At 54.2% G+C, this 17,145-nt stretch overlaps 5 protein-coding genes across 5 annotated transcripts; 3 read left to right on the forward strand and 2 right to left on the reverse strand.

The window, feature by feature from the left end:
* Positions 1-98: 98 nt before the first annotated feature.
* J4E84_006211 (uncharacterized protein) lies at positions 99-1,905 on the forward strand (the record flags this gene model as incomplete). Its single annotated transcript, XM_049388802.1, has 2 exons — positions 99-434; positions 514-1,905. 2 exons carry the CDS (start codon positions 99-101, stop codon positions 1,903-1,905), a joined length of 1,728 nt encoding a protein of 575 aa, XP_049243701.1.
* A 345-nt stretch (positions 1,906-2,250) lies between these two features.
* Positions 2,251-4,488, reverse strand: J4E84_006212 (uncharacterized protein; the record flags this gene model as incomplete). The annotated part of the gene is made up of 2 exons (XM_049388803.1): positions 2,251-4,040; positions 4,101-4,488. 2 exons carry the CDS (start codon positions 4,486-4,488, stop codon positions 2,251-2,253), a joined length of 2,178 nt encoding a protein of 725 aa, XP_049243702.1.
* An 813-nt stretch (positions 4,489-5,301) lies between these two features.
* SLP1 (Glycosylated integral ER membrane protein) lies at positions 5,302-7,098 on the forward strand (the record flags this gene model as incomplete). Its single annotated transcript, XM_049388804.1, has 1 exon — positions 5,302-7,098. The coding sequence occupies one exon, from the start codon at positions 5,302-5,304 to the stop codon at positions 7,096-7,098; it is 1,797 nt and encodes a 598-aa protein (XP_049243703.1).
* Positions 7,099-8,758: 1,660 nt separating this feature from the next.
* J4E84_006214 (uncharacterized protein) lies at positions 8,759-9,728 on the reverse strand (the record flags this gene model as incomplete). Its single annotated transcript, XM_049388805.1, has 2 exons — positions 8,759-8,878; positions 8,943-9,728. 2 exons carry the CDS (start codon positions 9,726-9,728, stop codon positions 8,759-8,761), a joined length of 906 nt encoding a protein of 301 aa, XP_049243704.1.
* A 4,039-nt stretch (positions 9,729-13,767) lies between these two features.
* J4E84_006215 (uncharacterized protein) lies at positions 13,768-16,210 on the forward strand (the record flags this gene model as incomplete). Its single annotated transcript, XM_049388806.1, has 6 exons — positions 13,768-13,886; positions 13,945-14,056; positions 14,110-14,226; positions 14,285-14,380; positions 14,437-14,689; positions 14,736-16,210. The coding sequence occupies 6 exons, from the start codon at positions 13,768-13,770 to the stop codon at positions 16,208-16,210; spliced, it is 2,172 nt and encodes a 723-aa protein (XP_049243705.1).
* Positions 16,211-17,145: the final 935 nt, after the last annotated feature.

A 17,145-nucleotide genomic window follows, 5' to 3' on the forward strand; every position in this document is an offset into this window, starting at 1 on the left:
CATTGGGCGACTAGGCACAATCGCACTACGTACCCTGTGTTTGGCCGCTACCCAACGATACCATCTCGGCTTAGTAAACATCATCCGCTCTCATTACCATGGCGCGCAGAATGTCCCCAGAAGAGTACCAGGCGATCGGGCGCAGCTACTATAAGCTGAAACAATACGAGAAAGCCTTGGAAACCTTTTCGAAAGGTATCGAGGTTTGTCCAACCGCGGATCTGTACGATCATCGGGCTGCGACGTACGACAAGCTTGGAAACCTCAACGCTGCGGTCAAAGATGGCAGAGAAATGATCAGGTTGAACAAGAAAGATGTCAAGGGTTACTTACGCACAGCGAGTATTCTTGAGAAATTGGAGAAACCTGAGACCGCGCTTGGGATTTACAAGTATGGAATGAAGAATGTGCCACCTAGCGACAAGAACTTCAAGGTAGGTGATGTATTATTTGTCCTGTTATGAGGACACATCTTCCACTCTGTCTTTTGCATGGATTACTGACTGGCGACAGCTCTTGCAACAACTCCACGACAAGTCCACTCGAAAACTATCACCTGCATCAGCCATCGATCCGTTCACAGTTCTGCCCGCCGAGCTAGCGGAAATGGTACTAGATTATTGCTCCTTCCGCCACATGGTCAACTGCATGCGCGTCAGCCCGGGATGGAGGGACTATCTCTCCAAGTTACCTAAGCTTTGGATGCATCTCGATCTCTCCGGCGCCCGCCGACCAGTCCCTCGTTCTTTCGTCAATACAGCGTTCAAGCGCTCGGAATACCGAATGACGCGCGTCACGATCCATCGTTTCGAACACATGGACGTACTGAAGAATCTTGCGAAAGCAGCGAAAGACCTTACAGAACTAGAGCTCATCTCCTTGCCACACACCATGTCAGCCACATTGATTGACATTGTCAAAAGCGCTCCAAATTTGAAGAAGTTCACGATACATCCAGAGATCACGCAAGATACTGCAGTGCAGATAATGCATGCGAGGCCTGTACTGAAACACGTGGTCTTCGGCGCCTTGAGGTCCCGCGGGGCCGCCACTAACTGGACAACTTCATTTGGGAATCTCCGCACACTCGGCATGCATTGGTCGTCCCCCGTCTCGACGGTCAATCTCAGGCTACACGAGCTCCTTGCACAAACGCCATGCCTTGAATCCTTAGCACTCTCCAACGTAGAACATCTTGACTCTCGACAAGGATGGCCCAGAGACGAAGCTCAATTACCACCACTGAAAAGCCTGGCGCTGAAGCGGATGGACCTCCTGCAGTTTCCTCTTCTCCCGCCGACGCTACAGCGACTGGTCATCGAAAACGACGGTGGTGGATTGAACCTACAGCAAAGCCTGTTCTTGCACCAGTGCTGTATCCCAGAGCTCACACACCTAGCCATATCTGGCTTCAAAGGCCTGGAGCCAGAAACACTAGGAAACCTACTAGACATCTGTTTCCACGAGAGTGAAACGGCAACATGCTCAACACGAAAACCTTTGCAATCGTTAACCCTGCACGGCCTAATCGATGATATTTCAGATGACATGTTCGGAAGAGGGCCTTCTGCGCAAACGGAGTCCATATTCGGCTTTTCCCCACGCGTCCTCACGCCAGCGTTGGAGCACTTGGATATTGCCACAACGCTCTGCAATGACGATGAGATAGAGAGACTCCTCATGTACCCGACAGGACTCAAGACAATCGACCTCTCGCATACCCACATTACTGGGGCGTCCATCAAGATGTTGGCAGACAAACTTCCGAAGCTGACGAGTATCAAGGCGAATCAGTGTGCTAACATCAATGGGCGCGATGCGATCAACTACGCGGAGCGAAAGGGGATATCAGTGAGCTGCCAGATGGCTGAGCAGAAGGGTGGTCGAAGGCTTCGCTACGGCTAGTCTGCCATGTGCCTGAAGTTGTCGACAGGCATTCTGTTATGCCAGAGCAAGACATGGTCATATCAGAAATCGCGAAGACGGCAAATCGGGATGGCATAAGGAACAATTCGTAGTATCTATGTAGCGGTATAATACGGGGTGCAATCATGTAATCGTGAGTGCCATCAAAAGGGGACCATTAGCTAAACACCAGCGCCAAAGTCCTTGCGCGCCCACGCAATGCATGTATCAAATCCAACCAAACTCCTCCCAATTACCGTTCAAAATACCAACGCCGCGCCAATATGCTTGTGCAGTAGCAGAGCAAAGAGTAAAGTCGCAAGAAAGGAAAGCTCAACCGCTGAATTAGTTGACATCCATGCCATCATCCTCCACTTCGTCCTCTCCGTCGTCCTCGCCTGCCGTAAGGACGCCTGCGCTACCCAAACTGCGTTTACGATTGCTGCCGCCGAAAGAGCGACCGGTGATTTGGCTGAGGAGATCCAAATCCTCTCCACCAACGATGCGCGCTTCTGGAGTAGCTTCACAGCTGAGCTCGATCAAGCTCGCCGGGCTGAGACTACGGTAGCCGGCTGTGCGGACGACTCTACCAAAGTTCTGCATGCAGAATGTAGCAGCTCGCTGCTTGAGCCAGTCCTCTCCAGCAGTAGCAGCACGCTCCCAGATTATGGCTGCGTGCTCAATGTCGAGCTCCCGACCCAAGCGGTTGACGCAAAGTAGGCGGAGACGGGGCATGTCGTAGATGTTGGACATGACAAGCATGCCTGCTACGTCGTTCAGGCTGGGTCCATTCTGAGGGTTTGGCGCAATGCTATCCGTATACAGATAGAACAGGAATGCCCGAACTGCTGAGTACGGTTCGGGAATGTGCATCTTCTTCGAGTGAAACTCTGCCATTTGAGCACTCCATAGACGGGCGAAATGAGGCCAGCGAGCGTGGAGAATGAGTTTGTGAACGTGGATCGGCCGCGATACTGGACTCACGGTTGTTGACGAACCGTTGGGATCTGGCACGGCGACATCCACGTAGTCATCATCATCGGGATCGGCCGTGATGATGAAGTCTGCGCCGCTGCCGCTCTCGGGTGGTTGATCAAAAGTTAGGGAAAGATCCGCACCAATACCGGTAAGGTGCGAAGACACATTCGCATCGGAAGAAGGCATCATCTTTGAGCGCGTGTCGGAGGCCAGCTCGTTGCCCAGGATGCCATACTTCCGAAGATCGATGGCGAGGACATCACTTAGATACTCGCCGTTGTGGTTCCCGTCATTCGCCGACTCGATCGGGCTGCCTAGAAGCCAGGCATGTGTTCCTTCGGGGTTTGTTGTGCAGTAGTGCCAGCGGTAGTTGGGGCTATAAAGGTCCTTCCCGTCGGCAAGCTTCTGCCATCGCAGTGTATCTAGCTCTAGACTAGACAAACTTGTCTCGCAGCTCAACTCTGCCGGAGTGACGAAATCGAGCATGCAACCGGATGAAAAGATGTGGAAATGCGTGCCCGCCGCTTGAGATGGTAGGTTCGGACTGGAGTGAAATTTGAGAGATGAGATGGAGCCAGGCGCAACGTAGGGTGAGCGACTTGAACCCATGCCATGATATGACTGGACGCTCGAGTTTGCAGTATAACCACTGCTTCCGGTCGCAAGTTGACCAGACGCTGGTACAGGGTAGCGATGTCGCGACGAGATGAGTTGCCGGTCGCCTGTTCCATATTTCATGGCGTGATCGAACTCTGGGCTGCCGCGGAGATCGAGCCACCAGATCTCGTTGCTCTTCTCCATCTCGTCGTTGATGCCGCCGAAAATCCAGATGCGACCGTTCCAGATCCAGCTGGCGTGATCGTAACGAGGAACGAACCTCCATGTCCGGGACCAGGTCCACGTCTTGAGGTCGAGATAGCAGATGTCGTCTAGTACACTGTCGTGCCCAGTCTGACCACCGCTGATGTATAGCTTATCGTCGTATATGACGGCCGAATGCCGAGCGCGACCGCGAGGTATTGGGCCATGGAGTTCGGGCTGCGTCCAGTGGGCGGTCTTCAGGTCGAATACGATGACGTCGGCGAGGTGTTGACGGTGCTCATTCTCACCACCGAAGACGAGCAGTTTGCTGCCTTGCCACAAGCATGCAGTGTGTCCTAGAGAGATATGTTAGTTGCGACGGAAGTAGCATTGGTGATAGAGCGGTGAGCACGTACCCATTCGTACGCCCGGGATGTCTCCGTAGTTGTCGACCAGATTCCATTGTCGAGTGACGAGGTTGAGGCGAAGGACGTGGTTGTAGACCTCGTCGGTATACTGGTCGAAGCCTCCAAAGGCGTATATCTGATCATCGCCAACATATGTGACAGAGGCATTGACCAGGCAGGCGGGCTTGGCGCCGATTGTCGAAATCATTTTCGGTTTGTAGCCTTCGACGGCTGATCTGCGGCTCCGAATGGGGCTCGCAGACATGAGGAAAGTGTTGTTGGCAGAGCTGGCGGATCCCGGCGTGTTGGAGTGGGAGTGGCTGGGCGAGGGTGTAGAGGTGACGGCGGGGTTGAGGATGTTGGACGGGAAAGCGGATCGAGCGGATGTTTGTGCCATGGATAGTGAGCGGTGAATAGCGTGGTCTGGTTCCTGGTAGTAGCCCCGGTGGGCAGAGGTGGCCTTTGTCTAGGCTGGGAGAATGTTTGACGGAGGAAGTTGAGTTGGCTGGCCGTGCATATTGCCGCCCCTCACCGCCCGAGCCTGGAAAGCGGAAGCGCCGACCCACGACGACTCAGCCCTGTGCCCGACACGGACAGCGCGAGCCACTCCGAGATTTGGCCACTGGACGCTGCAGCAGATTAATGCTGGAATATGTGATCAGTGAGTGGCTGTGCAACGACGATAGACTGAGAGAGTGCTAAAGTGCGTCGCAGTCTCGCACGAGAGCAGACGCTACAAAGCCATCGCCATCATGGATGCAGCGGTAAAAGCAAGGCCATGCAGGCGGCGGCATCGACACGACGACGATGCATGCGGCTTCACAAACCGGATAGACTACGATGCCGGCGAGGGTCGAGCACCGTCATGTGATGTCATGCGTCGTGGTCGTCCGGCCAGCCTCGCGCAGGGTCCCGTCCTCGTTACCTGGTCAACGCAAGCGTAAACAAAGGATACTTAAACGCCCCCATACCTGCCACTCTGCATATCCACTACCACGCACTCTACCATCCGCACTGCCCTGCATCTTCTTCTCCAGAGCGCGAATCACTCAATTACTTTTGAATCAATACTTCACAGCATCGATTACAGCATTGTCTAATACTAATCCTTACACCATATAGCAGAACCCAACCCACATACTGTATGCCACCAAGTTCAATGTACTAAGAATTCAACTAACCCTAGTCCAGTAGGAGACTAGCTAGCAGCATGGCAAGCACCGCAGTCTGCGTGACTCCGGTCAAGAAGCGCTCTGCCGTCTTCAACACCCGCACCGCTGGCGGTCGGATGCCACTGACGCCCTCTCCCCGCACCCCGCGCACCCAGACTCCCGATAAGCAGGCACACGAGTCAATACACGGCAACGACTTCAAGTCGCGCATCCAGCGCTCCGTCACCAAGACCACGCGCGACTCGCCCAAGTCCAACATTGCTCGCTCCCACACACACACCCCTCGCCGGTTAGAACTCGGTGTCTCAGAATGGGCCCTCACTGGATCCGGTACCACTGCTGCCACCAAGGCCAAGAAGGAGAAGAAGGAGGCAGCTGCCATCCGTGCTCGCCCTACCAAGACGCGCATTGCCTACAACGCCGCCGACCGCTTCATCCCCAACCGGACGGCCAGCGAGGCTATCCGCAGCGTCGGTGCCAGCAAGCTCGACGCTGAACAGCGCCCTAAGTCAAGCTCCAAGAAAGAGGGCTCGACCGTGCTTGCCAACGCCGCAAGTGCTTTCGATCTCGGTGGCCGTGGTTCAGAGGAGGATGTCACATTGTCCCTCGAGGGCCTGAGCCTTGAGGACGACGAGGAAGAGAGCCGATCACGCTCCAAGCCAGCTCCTAGTCAGGCTGCATACCAGTCCACACTTGCCTCGGCATGTGGCATCAACACAAACACTCGCATTCTTGCTTTCAAGCCTGCGCCGCCCGAGTCGTCCAAGCCCATCGACCTTCGCTCCCAGTACAACCGTCCTCTCAAGCCCAGCAGCAGCGTCAACGCACAGAGCCGCCGTCGCATCCCGTCTGCACCCGAGCGCGTCCTTGATGCTCCCGGTCTTGTCGATGACTACTACCTCAACCTTCTCGACTGGTCCTCCGGCAACCAGGTCGCTATCGGTCTTGAGCGCTCAGTCTACGTCTGGTCAGCTGACTCTGGATCGGTCGCCTCTCTCCTCGAATGCCCCGCCGATACCTACATCTCTTCCGTCAAGTGGTCCGGCGACGGTGCCTACGTTGGTGTCGGTCTCGGCACGGGTGAGGTTCAGATCTGGGACGTTGAGGAGCAGACCAAGCTCCGTAGCATGTTCGGTCACGAGACTCGCGTTGGTGTTATGGGATGGAACAAGCACATCCTCTCCACCGGTGCCCGTTCCGGCCTTGTCTACAACCACGACGTCCGCGTCGCTCAACACAAGATCGCTGAGCTCGTCTCGCACACTGGAGAGGTCTGCGGCCTTGAGTGGCGCGCCGATGGTGCCCAGCTTGCCACTGGTGCCAACGACAACATGGTCAACATCTGGGATGCGCGCGCGCTCGCTGCCCCCAAGTTCACCAAGACCAATCACCGCGCTGCCGTCAAGGCCGTCTCATGGTGCCCATGGCAATCCAACCTGCTTGCCACCGGCGGTGGTTCCAACGACCGTCAAATCTACTTCTGGAACACCACCACTGGTGCCCGCATCAACCACATCCCCACCGACTCCCAAGTCACCAGCCTTCGCTGGAGCACCCACTACAAGGAGATTGTCAGCACTGGTGGCTTCCCCGACAACAGCCTGAGCATCTGGAGCTACCCCTCCGGTGTCAAGAACATGGAGGTCCCCGCTCACGAGTCTCGTGTTCTCCACAGCTGCCTCAGCCCCGATGGTCAGATGCTCGCCACCGCTGCTGCCGACGAGTCTCTCAAGTTCTGGAAGATCTTCGAGAAGAAGCCTGGTCAGCCTTCCGTTGCCGCCGCCGGCTCTGCTTCTATGAAGCCCAGTGCGACTAAGCAGATGACTATCCGCTAAGTTTCTGCATTCGACAGCGAAGGAGCTCGTATCCGACAGATATGGGTTGGAGCATTATGCTCATTAAGCATCACAAGTGTCTAGCACGGACATCAACTACCGGCTTGCGCAATGGAGCTGGTATCATTCATCCGACTCTACGCGCAACGGTAAGTTGGTAAGTAATCACATCTCGTTTGGGTATGTGACGCGATCCTCTCCCTCATTCACAGGGAAAGGAATCTCCACATCTACCCTCGGAACATCTGTCAAGCGTACAACTGGGTCTCATCATGGCTTTTTTGTCCATTCAGCAAGCGAGGCGTCTCGGAAGCATTGCAAGGCGTTAAAATTAAAGAACTGGCTTTTCGAGCGTCCCATGGACAACGAGGTTCATGATATTTACGAACATTGGGAAAAGACAGGCTCGGTCTATTGTCTTTCGAGGGAGTTTTTGTATTTGTACATTCACCGCGCCTTGATGCGCTTGGGATTGGGACATTTGGGGGCTTGGGAAGGCGTTCGATCTTGAATAAAATGGAAACATTACAACATATGATCGTTTCATGACTTTGCCTCAACTGGTGACTTCCCATGTCTCTGCACAATGCGTAGATAATTCAGTTGAATCATCTGATCATCTCAGCGGCCGAAGTATCCGTCGATAAGACGAGTCGTATAACTTCACATACCCATCGAGCTCTTCTGCCTCACCTTTCACTCTTGGGTCGGATTGGCACCTCACGTATATAGGCCTTTCCTTACATTTCCAGACCATCTCAACCCAATGAACAGCAACCCAAGCAATCCCATCCAACCAACATAATGAGCTACGAGCCCCTCCCACGCATGCCAGGCGCATGGCCATCAGACAACACAGACCCCACCTCCCCTCTAACCTTCACCCTCTCCTCCTTCATCTCCGCCACCGGCACCGCCCAAACCTACGTCGAAACCACCGTCCAGCAACCCAAATCCCAAGTCTGGCTCTCCGAAACCATGACAAACATGACACTCTTCACCTACGCCGAGGAACTCGTCGAGAAATCCGTGGCGTATGTTACCTACATCGCTCCCTACATCGGTTTCTTTTCAGAAGACGAGTTCCCGCCTCCGCTGGCCGATGGGGTCATCTTGTCTTATACTTTGGAGGAAGTAGGGTTACTGAGGGCGATATTACGGTATTCGCGGGAAACTGGAATGCATGACGATGCGGTTATGACGGTGCAGACTTTCAAAGAAGGTGTGGAGACATACCGGCTCACAAAGACCATACAGGGGCTGGTTGCTTCGTATATTGAATTTGGCAATGCGAATACGAATGACTCACCGCGGATCTGGGAGACGGCAGAGGTGTATGCCCCTGCTTATGTGGATTCTCTGGCTACTGTTGAGGTCGAGACGGCGATGCGAGACGATGTTCGTTGTCCGTTTTGTTGGGGTGCTTTTGGTGCGGGGGAGGATGGGTGTTGTGGTGGGGTTATCAAACAGGTGGGGTGCTGTGGGAAGCGGTTTGGAAGGGACTGTCTTGTTGAGGCTATGTTGGGGAGTTTGCTGTGTCCGAATTGTAGGAGGGAGTTTGCGGTTAGGCGCGTTGAGGATGGAGAGCATGTTTGATATCTAGGGTGATACAAGATGCTTGCGGTGTCTTAAGATACAAGCTTCTCACGACCGTTTGTTTTCATTTCCAGTATCTAATCCATTCGTTTTCCAAGTCCGTCATGCTGTCCTGGATGATGGCCGCTTGCATCGCTTTCTCATTTGCTTTCGCCATCTCCACGTTTGTTATACCCCAATCAATCTGCATGGATGTTAGTCATCATCGTAGCCTCTCACGGCGACATGCCAGCCGATTCATTACTCACCGGCGGTGCGCTCCAGCCACTGACAGCCCATTGTGTACTTCTGATCCTGGCTTGCGACTGCGCAACAATCATCTGATTTCTGTGCATTCTCTCCTGCGCTTTCAACTGTTGGATTTCCTGCTTCATACGCCGAAGCTGAATCTCAATTTCTTGCATCTTGTTGTTTCGTGCCATGAGCTTTTGGCGGAAGGTCGAGATGTCGTTTGTACGACTGGCATCCGTAAAGTACGACTGGAGACGTGGGGAAAAGAGATCACACAGGAAGCCTCCGGGTTTTGCCTCTTGCTCCTCAAGCTGCGCAAGGATCGCTGGTTGGGGTGATTGAGAATAGAGAGGTTCGATGTGTCTAAGGTAGCACTCTTCGCAGGCGGTGAACTCCGGGACCGTAGAAGGGAAGCTGTACTGCTTTTGGCCTGAGACCAACTTCCCTTGTTGACAGGCAGGAATTGGACCCCATTTCTTGACGAAATCGATCAGTGGTGTAAGGTCTCGTGTCTTCGTTTCAAGAGTACTTTGCGCAACGGCGGCCATCTGATCAACAATCTCAACACACCGCTGTTGGCCAGTTCCCTGCGTCATCAGATCGCAGGTAGCGAGAAGCCTTTGCCCGTTTGCGATGGGTGCAAATATGCGCTTCAGACAGGGAAAGAGGACGTTTATGTGCGCAACGCAGAATGAACAGGCTGTCATCTCTTCGACCAGCGACCCAGTCTTTGGATCTTGCAGACAGTACCACGTCCTAATTACTTCGGGTCTTCCTCCATTCTTGACCACTGGATCCTCCATGTTGAAGTTTGGGCAGATGCCATCCCTGTCAGGATCAATGCTACTGATTTCGCCCAGCAAGCTCAAATCAGGTTGTCCCATTTGGAACAACCACATATAGGCTAGTCTCACCCACAGGAACGAGAAATCACAGACGACGGACATCTTAGCTGGTTTGGCGGGACCGGCAGATATAAAGGATCCATAGCGAGTGTTGCGGAAGGATGTGTTGTAGCAATCCGGACAAATGTCGAAGTTGGGGATGGCCCTTGGCGATTTGATTTGCAGCCAGTCATTATGCCCTTGTGTGAAGTTTGATCGTTTGCACAATCCAAGTGCTGGGGGTTGTTTAGTCTGCGGGGTTGCTGATTCTGAGGATGGTCGGGGTGGAAGGGGTGGGGGCCGAACGAGAGGCATGACTCGTGCAGGAAATCACCTTGGTGACTCGAGTATTGTGAGAGCGACTAGTAAGAGACGTGAAGGAGAGATTCTTTTACTGCGGAAGACAGCTCACGTACTTTGCTGTGAGCGCGAATACCTCTAGGCTACATGGTGACTGGTCTGCCGAGGCTTTCAGCTGAAGAGGCTGAAAGTATCGTCCGAATACGATACCGGTGAAAGCTCGCCCCGCAACGAGCGCCCAAATGAGGCCATGAAAGCGCCACGCACGTCGGACCTTCTAGATGCGTTGCCCATCAAATTGAATCGTGCATCGTACACTGTAGAAGCGAAAGGATCGACAAGCTGCGGCCCATCGGGCTGAGATGGAAAGTATGGGTATCGATAGCAGTTCATGGCCATAAGTATTCAGCAAGTATCGCAGCAATGTGTACCAGGCGTAGAGAGCATCGATTGTAGATCTAATGACTTTCCGCGAAAGTTGTGGCTTGAAGGATGGTGAAAGATGCAAGATCTCGACAACAGGTGTCTGAGCCGAGCGGCTGGTAACACCACCTCATTGGCTGACATCTCGCTTCCCCTTCACCCATTATCAAGAGTGTAGACGGCTAGGCGACTCTAGCTCGAGAAGACTTGTGCCAGATCATATACATTAGACGAGCGTACACTGCCGACGTCGCAATCAGTAGAAGCCCAATCCTGCTGATGGTACATGGTTTGCATTACCATGCAGCTGGCAAAAAAAAGTGGCAGAAAGATGGTACGTCTCTTTGTACGAAGTATGTAGTCGTTAAATGTGACTTCGACGCACATGGAGTAGACCCAATCGTTGATTTAGATCATGTAGTGGGAGAAGTTGTCACTCCACGAGTTCTATCAATGTGCTGTCGCGTTTGTTGTAGCTAGGCAGTACACCCAACGAAGTTGTGTAGCGGCAGGTATATTTTCCCTATCGTTGTATGTATCGTACACTCGTGTGGGACAGCATCTGCGTCGCAGTCGCTGAAGCGAATGTTCACCCGGGCTTATTACGAAATCTGGCACCATCAGGCGAGACATGTTGTGTGTACACTCGTTGGTGATGGTCAGAGGCGTGCAGTCATGTTGTCCAAGATGTGGTGCAACATTGAGCCTCCTTGTTGCCGCGCAGCGTCAGTCGCACAGGGCTGTACATTCATTTTGTTTGCCCAAGGCAGACTGTGACAAATCGTGTGTTTGACTCTGAGGCGTTGGCATGCTCGTTTAAGGCTGACGTGCGCCGCAAAGCACCTCATGGGTTGCAGAAGCGCCCGGCACGGGAGGGAATTTTCCAAGAGCTAAGCCCCTCGGAGATTTCATGCTGTGGATAGCGTCACGGGTAGAATGGTGGCTTCGAATTCATTCATCGCGATTTGCGTTACCTTTTGAGCGGTGAGGACGCCCATGTTGGCCTAAGAAGCCAACACCGGTCTGGTTTAGTATTGAGGAAACGGACACCACGAAGGGTTGCTTTTTCGAACGATGCCCAGGACAAGAAAGGGCGCTCGGCTGATCCTACTATTGTGTCTTGTGCATCTACAATAGCAAACCTAAAGCGCCCTTTAGTCTCGGGTACAATTGGAGAAACAATGAGCTGCTTCATACCAGGCAATCCAGCTGTTGGTGGCATGCACAACACTTCAAAGGCCAATATAGCGGCCCTTATCCGAGCAGTTGCGGATTGAGACATGTGCATGATTGCCATTGTTGGTAGACCTAGCATGGAAATTCCTCTTCCAGCACGATATCCAGGAATGAATGCCCGCTGTTCGGGTAGCCATCGTACCAGCATCCTGGGATATCGCGTGGCAGTCGCTAGTAGGGATCGCTTTCAGGCCACCCAGTATCATGACTCCGGATGCACCGGACTATCTGAATGCCATTATCCGAATAAGTCTAGATGTCGTTGGTGGTGGTGGGGAGATTTGCCAAAGAAACGATGAGAGTAAGCGCCGATAACGTGAGAGCGGGGTCGCTTCGGTTGGGTGTATACACAAAAACTATCGACGCAGAGCGGGGCACCGAGTATGTTAGACACCTTCTTCAAAGCCATGCCGTCGCTCATCGACTATCGTAGCGTGCCCTGCGCATGAAACTGTGTTGGTTCCAACGTCGCCGATGTACTCAACATTTTGTGTAGTTGGCATCGAAAGGCACGTTATGATCGGCCGCAGACCTGTGTGCATGAGTTATGCAGGCCATAGCTGCAGCCTCCTGTCAGTCATCTAAGAGATTGTACCTGTCGGTTAGGCAAAGGCCGAAAGAATGTCCTGTGCTCCACGGCGCTTATTAGCAAGCCGCCTTGGGCGCGGCTAATGTCAAACGCGGAAGCGGCGCAGGTCGCACGAAGAAGGGCAGCTGGTGCCATTGTCAAGGTGGACATGGACCAGGTAGCTGCTTGTAGGCCAGACTAATGGGATTATTGAAGATACGCGCGGCGTGAGCTGTGGTAGGTTGGTGGGAGAAAAAATGTGTGCTTTCGTGTCCCGGTCAAAAAGTTGGGGATGCCATTGGCCAATCTAAGCATCCGAGCCCATGGTAGCCGGGGACGCTGATACGCTTGGGGAATCTGGAGATGAACTAGTGGAAGAGCGATACCGATGACGATCCTACAGATTTAGCAAGAAGAGGCTCTTGGGATGCCATGTGTCGACGGACCGTTGCGAGCAGGAAGTCATCACACCAGGCAGGCCTTCATTTGATGCAAGGCCGCCACGTCGATGTCGATGGGGCCAGACTGGAGACAGAGCAAACGGTGGGAGGGCACCGTGACTGTGCCGCACACTTGTGCTGTCTCCAAGCACCTGATGGAGCCTTTTGAGGAAGGGTGCATTAGCGTCTCAAGGAGGCCTGGCCCTAGTGGTCTGCAGCAACGTTCGCCATGCGAGGAACTAATGCTGGGTGAATAGATGATGCCAAGGGGCTGCTTACCTACACCTTGGAGGGCCGCGCAGCCGTTTGTTCTCCGCGGGACGGCATCAGGTAGGACAATGGATCGGAGGGGTTCGCACCAGCAGACGGAAGAGGGAGCCAGGCTGGTAGCGATGGCTGTTCTAGAGGATCCAGTGTCGTGTCTCTGGCACGCACGGCGCGGGATCGCTGACCATGCCCGCCATCTAGCGTGGGTTTGGGCGCTTAAGCTGCAGTGCATCCCTGAAGCTTAGCGGCACCCAGGGCGGCGATTCGTCTGCGGCGCCCAGCGGTGGTGGTGAACGGACAGGTGTTGTAAGCGGGCGTAGTGCACGGGCGGGCGAGCAGTTCGCTGCTGCTGCTAGGTAGACGATTGACGCCGCCTGCCGCCTGTCTGCGCTGAGAGTCTCCACCGAGGCAGAGTCGCAGTGTTGAAACAAACAACGACACCTCTCTGCACCAAGCACCTTGAGCCTCTTCCCGGCAGCTGGCCTGCTCTGATAAGCCTCGTCCCGTCCTTCTTTCCCTAGACGCAAGCGCTCGCCCGCCGCCCACCCTTTTCGCGCCTTCCCTTCTGATTCGTGACCCGCCGCTCAGCCTCGCCAACCCCGTCGTCTGAGTGATAGGCAGCCCATCGCGAGACCACGCGCGATTGTTCCTTCCCACCGCAGCGCAGATCCGGCGCAGTCCTGGCGCAGCCTCTGTTGTGCCTTCCTCAAGAGCAGCGCGAGGCATGGCAACCGCGACGCAGCTCATGCCGTCACCGAGTGGCCTGAAGTCCATGTCGGCATTCAGCCCCTACACGGACTCGCCCAGCTCACCGGGCACCTTCGCCCACGTCTTCTCAAATAGGTGCGACGCCCTCGCTGCGAGAGCATTGGCGACTGCCCGCTAACATGGACTCCCCAAGATCCTCAGGGCACACGTCCGACCACCTGCAACCACCGCCCAGCCCATACCCGGCGACCGTCGACCCCTCGCCCGTCGACAGCAACGGCACGAGCCATACTGACCACACTGAGGTACGTCGCGTCGTGGGTGGATATACGAACGCGCGGGGCTGACCCCACTACAGATCGAAGACGATGCCCAGGTCAATCACCCAAGTGCAAGCGAAGATGGCATGAGCGATATCAGATCGCCGGGCACTGACGACATAGTGAGCCCGGCGAGCCAGGACGGGCCCGCAAAGGTATCATACCAACACCTCTACCGCGCCTGCCTGCCTGCACTCATCTAACTTGTGACAGCCCCATACCCATAAGCTCAACACCGCCGTGCGCAGGGCTGACTCGGACGATGCCCCGCCGTCTGTCATCCATGCGCCCGACACCTTTAAGCAATTCGTGAGTGCCCTTTTGTTGTGGTTGCACTACATGGCTGACGTGGGAACCAGAACCAGAACCGGATGACGTCTGGCGGGTCGTCGAGCGCAAACACGTCAGATAACACAGCTGTCGTATCGCCGTCAACGCCAGAAGCCAACATGCTTCCGGATGTCGAGGACAAGCACACGTCTTCTGCCTACACCACGCCCATTGATACTGCCGTGTCGAACTCAGTTACCGACCGCAGCACGCCGCGTGCCCAGACAAGACAAGATTTCGAGGAGGACCTCAGGCGGCGAAGTGTTCGCAAAAGCGTCAATCTCGCAGGTACGTCTCCGCGCATCTTGGAAGGCACACGCGCTAACATGCACAGATATTGCCGAGTACGACGACCATGCTACCACAGATTCTTCTGCGAGCTCCGTCATCGAACAGGATGACAGCCAGTCATCACAATCGCAAGACGGCGAGTCCATGTCCATCGGTACCCAAACGATGGGTCAGGCGATCCACGGCATCCAAGAGTCGGAGAAGGAAGTGGCTGCCCTGCGAAGCGCACTGGACGAATGCTGGACACTCTGCAACTCGCTGGCTAAATTGAGCCAACACCACAGAACACGCATGTTCCACTACTCTGGTGGAAGCCCTGATATGCAGGAGCATGCTTGGAGAACGTGTTGGCGACTTTGCCAGAAGCTCTACGAAAGTAGAGAGGAGAACCCCTCCACGCAGATTCGACCGACCCTGGAGCTTTGCCGGGACTTTTGTCAGGCACTATTCGACGTGCGTCAACGCGGCGACGAGGCTTCTGATTCGGTGCTCAGAGTCAGCTTTGAGCTGAACAACCATCTCTACAACGCACATGATCGCACACTACCCGAGACATTTCGTGAACGCACTCTGGATTTCTACTTGACGCTATGTCATCGCTTAATGAAGCAGCGCACTTCGCTTCCAGAAGAGACCGATTCATTGCTCCATGCATGCTGGTCACTGGCAGAAATGCTTTTCAGTCTCCGCCAAAACAGCCGGGATGGCAAGCCAGCCGACGAGGAACTGCTGGGCTCGGCAATCCAGGCGTGCTGGGAGTTGTGTGACTTGTTCCGTGAAGGCTGGACGCAGGTGCGGCCTGATCGCGGCACTCCACGACCCACTCAGTATGCCTTCTCGGTGGGTCGCAGTTCCATGACACATCGCTCCCAGACTGCATATTCGGAACGGTCTGGGCGATCCTCCAGTGTCAATGAGTCGTATCATTCGGCCATTCAATCGAGAAACGCGACGCCAATGCAGCCAGAGACACCAACAACCATCTTCGATGACCGCGAAGAGTTCTCGCCCGCAGACGAGCCCAACGTGCCAAACATACTTGTTCTCGGCCCAGAAGCTGGCATGACACGGACTCATGACCGTTGGTCATCCGCTTCCTCCAACCTTTCCACATACTCTGACGCCTCACAACACACTTCCTCTACCGCCACCGCTGGTCGAGAGGATGCCAACCTGGTCCGCCTGAAAGGGCTGATCATCAAGGCAGCCATCAACACAGGATACAATCGCCAGATTCCCCTTCCAGACTTTATTCGTGCCTTGCCGTCCAACAGCTTCGGCGCCGAGACGTGGCAAAGTCAATTGTTCGAGAGCTACCGAAAACTTGTTCTTGCAGACCCGACACTACGAAGCGTTCACACTCAGCCACTCCGCAGGCTGACGGCACTTGAGATTGGAAGATCGGTGCAATGGCTGGGCCGCAGCGAATCATTCAAGTGGCTGCGCGAGCTCTATCGCTTCGTCTTTGGGGCCTATCCTGAAGATACCAGTCAGCGCAACCTCATAATCAACGCCTAACGCACTTTACGCATGGACCTTTTTCGTTTCGGATCTTGGACACTTTTTCAGATCATGGGTGTTATTTGGATGGGCACTTTTCTTCTATTTCCGCCATATACCCCCAACGCTCTCTTCAGTGCGCGTATCATTCGGTCCCAGCATAGTTTCATCGCATGTTGTAGATTACGGATCCTGCATATTCGCTTCTGTGTATACCTTCTTACTATCTCTACTGCTCTCATGACGCCTATTGCTAAGTTTACGACTTTGATACTATATACGAATAATAACCCATTCTTACCGAAGCAAGCTTGGAAGTACAGAATGACGAAGTGATGAGAGCTCGCCAAGCTGGTATTAGAGAATAGCGGCACGAAGCAACCCCAATGTTGGACTACCAAACTTCCTTGTTTGCTCTTTGGTTAAAATGGAAAAATTGTCGAGTTCGCGAAGTGGTGAGTCCTGCGGACGAACACCGAGGTGTCTTTTCATTCTCTCCTCTGGGTCGGGCCCCTATGTCGGTCTCACAGGTATCTCAATGTAGGAAGTGAGCCACGGAACGAGTGTATCAGTAGCGACTAGATTTCTTCGAATAGGCTGTTTAACAGCTCTCAACCAAGTTCAACGTTTCTCCATTCCACTTTTTACCTGGGTCCCCATCCCCACCCACCACCGCCCATGTACGGCGACCTATACCTATTCCACTGACCTCCACGTCCATACCAGTGGTCTGTGTTGCGATTGATACCATTATCCGGGTCGTAGTTAAACCAACTACTGCGAGTGCCTGGTAAACCGACGCTGCCATGAACATCGGGCTGTCTGATGGGGGCAAGATCTCGGCCGCCGTTAGGAAGCTCGTGATATGGTGTATTGCCATATGGAAGATTTCGTCGTCGAGAGGGATAGTAACCTGAGGGCATGGTTTGTTTCTTTTAGGTGCTAGGAGTCAA

This window comes from Alternaria hordeiaustralica, assembly GCF_023758085.1.
Source record: "Alternaria hordeiaustralica strain BMP 2776 chromosome Unknown scaffold_11, whole genome shotgun sequence".
Lineage (NCBI taxonomy): Eukaryota > Fungi > Ascomycota > Dothideomycetes > Pleosporales > Pleosporaceae > Alternaria > Alternaria hordeiaustralica.